Here is an 8,297-nt window from a genome sequence, read left to right as displayed (position 1 = left end):
TTTTCAGTAAATGACGACAAGAAGGACAGCTGAGAGCAAGCCAGAGGCCTCTCTGTACCAGCTTGTTCCCTATGAAGGGACTTGAAGCCACACAAGGGGCTTACCCTTCCTCAGCACTAGATCGTGATTTCTCTGGAAAAGGTGTTCCAACTCCTGCAGTGTAGCCCTGTCACAGAGGCAGCTGCAGGACCCCAGCGCTGGCATAGGCTGCATTTTGGGCACGGTAACTGGAATGGACTGTGCACTGGGCGTCAGAACTGACACAGGCTGGACATGGGGTCCTGTAATGGCACAGGCTGCTCATTGGGTGACATTGTACTTGGCATAGACTGAACACTGGGTACTGTAATTGGTATGGCTGTACACAACCCACCTGGAATGGCATAGGGTGTGCAATAGGAACTGCCATAGGTGGTGTGCTAGATAACTGGCATAGGCTGTACATTGGACATAATAACTGGCATGGGACAGACATGGGGAACAGAAACAGGCATAGGCTGTATCTGGACCTCAGTGATTGACACAGGCAGTACCTGGGGCACAGTAACAGGCATAGGCTGTACCCGAGGCTCAGTGATTGGCATAGGCAGTAACTGGGTCACATTAACAGGCATAGACTGTATATGGGACAGTAACAGGCACAGGCTGTACACGGTGCACAGTAACAGGCACAGACTGTACCTCGGACAATAACAGGCACAGGCTGTATATGGAACAGTAACAGGCACAGGCTGTATATGGGGCATAGTAACAGTCATAGGGTCTGTACATTGGACACAGTGATTGGCATAGACTGTAACTGGGGCACAGTAACAGACACAGGCTGTATATGGTGCACAGTAACAGGCACAGGCTGGACCTGTGGCACAGTCACAGGCATAGGCTGTACCTGGGGCATAGTAACAGGAATAGGGTCTGTACATTGGGCACAGTGATTGGCATAGGTTATAGCTGGGGCACAGTAACAAGCACAGGCTGTACTTGGGACACAGTCACAGACATAGGCTGTACCTGGCGCACAGTAACAGGCAGAGGCTGTACACCAGGCACTGTTACTGACATACACTGTACTGGAGGCACCAGATGTGACATATGCTGTATACAGATCACAAAGCTGCACACCCTCGGTACCCCCTATGCTCTCAGGAACTGGCTTCTGAGGTGGACGCTCATTCTCCTGGCTATTGGGACTGGCACTCTCACGGTCATCCATGAGGCCTGAAGGTACAGCAGCAGAAGGACCTTCTCCAGTCTTCCCTGTTTTTCTGTTCTACTCCTCTCCATTCTGCTGTTGAGGTCCCGACGCAGGGTGGTCCCTTCCACCCTCTTCCTCATTTCTTCCCTCTTCATATGGGGAGAGCATCAGCGTCTCAGCACCTGAAAGTAGAAAACAGAAAGAAGAGGCGACAGGGACCAGGGTGGTGCAAAGTCGCTATGACATCCAGGATGTGAAGTCCACAGTGCCCCACGCCTCTCCAGTCACCTCTGAGAAACAATATCTCCTCATGGACATGGCCAACCCACCACTCCTAGCATGCACTGACCTTTCCTTTTTTCCTAGTCAGGTCCCTCAAGAGGCAGATGTTTGATGTTTCCACGCTCCATGACAGGAATGCTGTTGAAGATCCTCAAGGTTTGCCTTCCTTTGTGTCTCTTCACATTCTGAGGGGGAGACCCATATACTTCTGGCAGGAGAACTACTCCACCAGGAAGGCTTCTTTCTCTTCTATACCTTAACGACCTAACATCCAGGTTATTTTAACCAATCAGAAGCCTTCCTTTCTGGCTTCCTGGGATGATTGACAGTTGCAATGGACTGAGCCCCTGAGGTCCAAAACCAACAGCTGTGTAGCTGGAGTTTTCTCTCTGGGTCCTGACATGCCCCGGCAGTCTGACAGCCCACGTATAAAATAAACACACAGATGCCTATATTATTTAAACTATTTGGCCGTGGCAGGCTTCTTGCTAACTGTTCTTATATCTTAAATTAACCCATTTCTATAAATCTATACCTTGCCACATGGCTCGTGGCTTACCGGCATCTTAACATGCTGCTTGCCCTGGCTGCGGCTGGCAGTGTCTCCCCCCTCACAGCGGTTTGGAGCTTCAGTGAGCAGGATGTGTTTACAGGGAAGGTGTGGCCCTTGGGCAAGGAGAGTGTAGAAGGAACCTTCCAAGTGGCATCTCAACTGAGTCCCCTGGCCTTGGGGAATTATCTTCCTAGGAAATGGGTGGGGGTCAACTATGGGAACAAATCTGCAGTGAGTAAGAAAAAAAAACAATAATTTTGAGGCCTTGTGGAAATGTGTGGACCATATCTCTTGGGGAAGGTGGGAAAAACTCACAATGAGCACATGAGGCTTGGGTGAAGACTGGAAAATTTCTCAACATTCCAGACCCCACATTTCCGAGTCTCTATGACACATGAGATAAACATTGTGTAGACAGGGTCAGCTCTGCATGTGTCTGCTTCAAAAGTCTTCAAGGACTCTGAAAGCAGAGGCCAATCCCGGACCTCCACCTTCAGCAGTGGCATTTTAGTCCTATGTTTACAGTGTGTTGTGCAGCACTTCGAAAATTCCAGTGCAACTCTTGCAAAAGTTAACAAACTCCAGACAGCCAGTGAAGAATCTGCATTAGAATGCTTATAGAAGGTCCTGTGCTGTGCTTCTCAGCTCTGCAATTTCAGACACTGCACCAACTGCACCCTTTGTGTTGCAGTACAAACTGCTGAGGGCTGAGGGTGCATTTGTACAATAACCTGGGCAGAGTCAGTGCCACAGACTCTGGAAGGCCATAAACAGGGGAGAGGTTGTGTGCACTTCTTGTGGTAGAGCGACTGATCTCATTGACAGTGTTTCAGAGTGCTGGGGTTGGGGTGGGGTGCTGTGGGATGTTCTGTATGTTAAATGTGTTGCTCTGATTGGTTAATAAATAAAACACTGATTGGCCAGTAGCCAGGCAAGAAGTAAAGGCGGGACAAGGAGAGAGGAGAATTCTGGGAACAGGAAGGCTGAGTCAGAGAGACGCCACCAGCTGCCGCCATGGAAAGCGAGATGTAAGGTACCTGTATGCCACGAGTCATGTGGCAACTTATAGACTAATAGATATGGGTTAATTTGAGATATAATAACTAGATAACAAGAAGCCTGAGCCATTAGGCCAAACAATTAAATAACATAAACATCTGTGTGTTTATTTTGTAAGTGGGCTGCCGGGCTGCCTGGCAAGTGGGCGCCTGAGAGAAAACTCCAACTACAGTGGGGTGTTAATAGGACCTGAGAATGAAAATGCAGTATTGTCCTTTGGTTTGTTTCTTCGTTTTGTGTTTGTGACAGTCTCTCATGTATCCCAGGGAAGCCTGAACCTCACATGTCCCATACTGTGTACTTCAGAATGACTAGTGCTGTACTTCCTAGTGTTATACCCTCCCACTGGTCACAGGAGTGCATAGAAATGTCTGGCTTTTGGTTAATTAACTAATTATAAAAAAGAAGTATTAGAACTGGAGGCTTAGCTGTGCATAGAGCTGCAGCATGGCTGGACAGCCCCCAGGAATTCTAATTATATTGTAGGGCAAACATCTCAACCTATAAATGTGAACACCATGCCTAGAAATAGGAAAACCGTGTCAAATAATGCTGGATATTAGCTAAATCAAACAGCTCATTGTTTTGGAGAAAATATCCAGCCTTTCACTGAAGGGAAGACATAGAGCACTGCTACTATGGACTGAAAGGACTTGAGAGAAAGATCCAGAAGGTAAGGATTGACGCTGCATGGTGGTTATGCTCACAGTGCTCTCTGTGGGTGGAAAGTTCTTCAAGAGCGTGGTAAACCCAGCAGTAAGACAGGGATTTCAGAGTCCCTGAAGTGGGGGCTCTGACTTTAATAAGTCCTACTACACAAGGGAAGTCATAGAACCCGAGGCCCGTGATTTCAGGAGGAAGTTGTATATGGATTTGTGATATCTGAGTGAAAGGATGTTTACAAAATGTCCTCAATGAACAGCAGAAAGTCTTTTCTCTTAAAGTATCAACGAAAACGCTTACCCTTAGACACAGATGCCAGCCAGTCATGTGTAGTCAGCCAATAGAAACACAGATCCCTTTTCACACATTTACCTGGTCTCCCCACAGTCTCCGTCCATGTTTTATGAAGGTGCCTTCTCACAGACACACGGTCCCTTGCACAGCAATGTAAGCTACAGAAAAGTGGAGCCTCTTCTAATTGATAGGAAGTCCAGTCAGAAACTGAGCCAGACATGTGGTCACCTAGAGCATGCCTCCACAGGATCTGGCCCTGTAGCTGGATACACATTTTGTGTAGCCGTTTCCTCCAAAATAAGACATTCCATTTGGAGGAAAGCTCCTGAAGACAAAAGACATTCCAAATGGAGGCGAAACATATCATAATAAGGGAGAGATGGTTAAGACACAGGAAGTAAAAGGCTTGATAGCTCCAACTAGGCTTAGAAGATGTTTGTTCCCAGTTTCTCCCGTCTCCCCAGGAAGAGTGTCAACAGCACATCTCAGTTCCACATAACCGGGGAGCACAGAATGAGAATCCACAGTCAGCTGAGGCACAGGATGCCACCCACAGGTTCCGTTCATGGAACATCAGCCACAGTGAGAAGACTGAAGCCACTGGATGTGGCAGCCAGGAACTGGAGCATGTCACCAGATAACACTCTGTACCTGGAAGATTGGTGGCCAGGGCCTGAATAGAACTCAGGAAAGTCATGGCTTGCTGGAACATCCAATGTGGAGCCTCAGGACCCTTCCTCCTGATGCCTCCAGGGCCCCAGTGAACCCATCTCTCTGTCTATCTCTGCTTCTCCCTGTGTGATTCCCCACCATGACCCCTTGGGGATTAGGTCTAGGGTGGGACTTACTGGAGTGTGGGTGGGAACAGCCATGACTAGAAACACAGTGTCCTCTGCTGGAGACTTCCCCCAGCTGGCATTATAAATAATTGTTCCACAGAGGTGGAGTGAGTTGACAAGCCCATGATGAGGGTACAGAGAATAATGTGGGGTCAGCATGAAGCAGCATAGCACCTGGAAATCTTCCTCACTCAGCAAGGCACAGTGACCACAGCTTGCCAGTGTCACCTCCTGCCATAAATGCCATTTCTGGAGTAGGCTACTATGGTTCAAATACTTATACCCACATTTTAGTAACCTAAAAAACAATGGAACCAACATACTTAGAATCCACCTCTTTAGTGCTGATATAATTGCAGGGAAGAAAATGACGTCATGGCCACCATGGGTGGTCGAGACATTGGGGGCAGGGACAGGTTCCAGGTCATCTCTCTTTGGAAAGAGGGCACACATGAGCAGCTCCAAAATCTTCAGGAATCGTTGTTCTGGGGACCAGGTGGTGCATCAATCAGCACCACCTTTCTATTGCTTCTGAAAATGGCTCTCCTGGCCCTAAACCAATCCTACAAGCAGAAGAAAGGGTTGCTTTAGTACACTGAACTGTACCACCACTGAAGAACATATCCTTTAACCACGTATACTGGCTCAATTTTACTAGCATTTTAGAACATCTATGGAACCCATCCCTGGGCCAGTATGTGCTAGGTATGTGCTCCAGGACAGAGCTACTCCCCTAGCAAAGCACCACATTTCTGTTTGCCCAGAAACTGTTTGATTATCGATCTAACCCCAAGAACGGTTGAAGTCTTACCTCAAGTGTGTACTGATTGTTCAGAATGCTGGAAGCAACAGGTTTCATTCTCATTGAAACAGTCAAAACACCCCCATGAAGCCCCTGAGGATATGTACCCCCACACCCAGTCCTTCTGCTATGGAACAGACCCAGAATATAGTCTATTCTCTCCATCAATTGATACTTTTAACGCATTCTTTCAGGAAAGCATGCAGATCTAGCTCATGGGTTGTTCCCAGTCCTTGCTGTGTGTTGAAAAGTATCAAAAACAGTTCTCTTGGAACCCCGGAGTACTATCTCAAGGCCCAAAGCTTTCTGTAAAAGGCTCCATGGTGATAGCCTTTTGTGAGTATCCAGAATGCATATTTTATGAGACAAAGGGCACTTCTTCCTGCTCTATGCTTCCTCCCTAGCCTCCAAGCATACTGTGTATAGGTCTTTTCCCTTGTGGGCATGTGGTCTGGAAAAGTCAGGGCTGATTGTAATGGTGAGCAGAGTTCACATACATAACCAACAAAAGCCTGGTAAAAGGGTTATGGGTCGTTTGAGGTTCCTGGTCCCAGTATTGATTCAGAACTAAGCCAGGCATGGGACATTTACAGACTAGATCAAGAAGTCTGAGAAAAGGTTTTCTGAGACACACAGAGTGAAAGAATTGAAGGTGGACCCAAGAACATGGTCTCTTCACTTAAGTGAGGCATGTGGGCTGCACGGCCTTCAGAAGGTCATGGAGAACACACTATGTTCACTGAGGGTCAGACAAAGCACCTTGGCATCTTAGGTTTCAGGTGTCCAGGTTGGCATTTTCTGCCTGAGAAAATGGAGGTGTTTCATCATCTTGAGCCTAGTTTGGCTGTGGACTGGGTCTGGCATCCTTGGGATGCAACATCAGGTCCCAATTTGCTGCTACACCTCTCTTCTAGACAGCACCATCACAAGATGTGGAGCCCTTCCAAAACATTAATTTTTTAAAAAATACTGACCTGCACATCTGCTTCCGGCACACCCATTGATATTGCAAGATCCTTCCTGAAGTGAAAAGATTCCAACATTCAGGCCTTGTAGTGGAAATAATCTGTATAAAGACATGTCCTGTTTGCTTTTAAATGTTTGTGTCCACACTTGTGTGTGTGGACATGTGTACATACACACACACACACACACACACACACACACACACACACACACGCAGACACATACACAAACACATGCACACACTCTCACAGACACACACACAGTATTCCTCACACCTACTTTGAGACTTACTTCAGTAACAGGTTTCTTTCAGGGACCAAAATTAAGGGTAATCCCCCAAACACAGGTATGTGGTCTATGTACTTAACATGTAAAGCTTCATTAACAGAGCCTCCACGATGAAATGTGTTAGTCAAATTTTAATCTGAGGTGGAATCCCTCCTGCATTTTCCCAGCCACAACTCAGGTTTCTCACTCATACTTACAGAGACTTATTTAGAACAAGCATTGTCTAAATTTCCCACTCACGTGTCAATTAAACAGGCAATAAAACACAATCTTTCCAGTTGGACTAGGGCACATCTGCTTACTCCAGAATCCATTTTCTGCTGGAGGGTCCAGACATGGTGACTTTGTTTGTAGAGGAAATCAGGGGTCAGGGAGCACCAAAGGACAGCCTGGATGCACTGATAGAAAACCAGGCGCCTAACAGGCCTTCTGCTTACCTTACTTGAAAGCTGGGGAAGCGAGTCTCTTCGAAAAGACGCTCCAGGTCCTGCAGCTGAGACTGGGTGAATCTGGTGCGTCTCCTGAAAGGCTGCCTGTCCCGAGCCTGGAGATTCTTGGTGCCCTCAGGCATTGCAGCCTCTTGCTGAGGCTGCTGTTGAACACTTCTGCCATGGCCACCTTCCGCCTGGATCCCCTTGTCCATGGGGCCAGAACTACCATCTCCAGCATGACCTCCTTTCATTTCTTCTTCTTCGTTTTCTCCCTCCTCTACCACTCCTGTGGCTTCCTGAGTAAGACTGGACTGAGCAAGCTCTTCTTGAGCAGGCTTGCTTGGGGCAAGTTCGCCCAGAGCAAGTTCGCCCTGATCAAGCTCACCCTGAGCAAGCTCGCTCTGTACAAGCCCTTTCTTTCCTCCTTCCTCTTCAGCCTTCGGGACTATTTCATTCTCACCTGCAAGTGAGAAAAACACAAAGATAAAGATCTGAGCATCATGGCCCATGGATCGATCATTGGAAAGCCTGTAGAGGGCCCACAGGCAGAGCCGGGTAATCAAAGTGCCTGGCCACTGGCCTTTCCACCAAATTTGCTTCCCGGACTTCCCTCAAGTAGAGTCAGAACCATTTTACTGACCATGCTGTTGTTCCTGGTCTTCATTAGCTCCTAGACACAGCATCCTGGTGAAAATGTGGCAGCAGCACTGGCAAGACTCCATGCCAGGAATCTTTCAATCAGACCTGAGTTCTGAAGACTTAAAAGCCGTGTCCTCACAGTCTGACGCCAGAGGTACAGCTGTGACTCTTAACCCGGAAGGCTTGTCTTCTGGAGACTCAACGTAATTACAATGTGTCCAATCACACATTCTGGCCTGCACAGCCTCAGTGGCTGTGGGCTTGTCCTCTGAGGTGCTTAGCCTGA

At 47.7% G+C, this 8,297-nt stretch overlaps 1 protein-coding gene across 1 annotated transcript; it reads right to left on the bottom strand.

Annotated features, from left to right (window-relative positions):
* Nucleotides 1–1,270: 1,270 nt before the first annotated feature.
* LOC128117450 (homeobox protein ESX1-like) lies at nucleotides 1,271–7,881 on the bottom strand. Its single transcript, XM_052749341.1, has 4 exons — nucleotides 7,379–7,881; nucleotides 6,662–6,707; nucleotides 5,209–5,317; nucleotides 1,271–1,377 (listed from the first exon to the last, which is right to left on the bottom strand). The coding sequence occupies exons 1-4, from the start codon at nucleotides 7,879–7,881 to the stop codon at nucleotides 1,271–1,273; spliced, it is 765 nt and encodes a 254-aa protein (XP_052605301.1).
* Nucleotides 7,882–8,297: the final 416 nt, after the last annotated feature.

Source organism: Peromyscus californicus, unplaced genomic scaffold, assembly GCF_007827085.1.
Source record: "Peromyscus californicus insignis strain IS unplaced genomic scaffold, ASM782708v3 Scaffold_10__1_contigs__length_136768540, whole genome shotgun sequence".
Classification (NCBI taxonomy): domain Eukaryota; kingdom Metazoa; phylum Chordata; class Mammalia; order Rodentia; family Cricetidae; genus Peromyscus; species Peromyscus californicus.
Note: the sequence above shows the minus strand (reverse complement) of the source record. Positions and strands in the feature narration are given on the sequence as shown.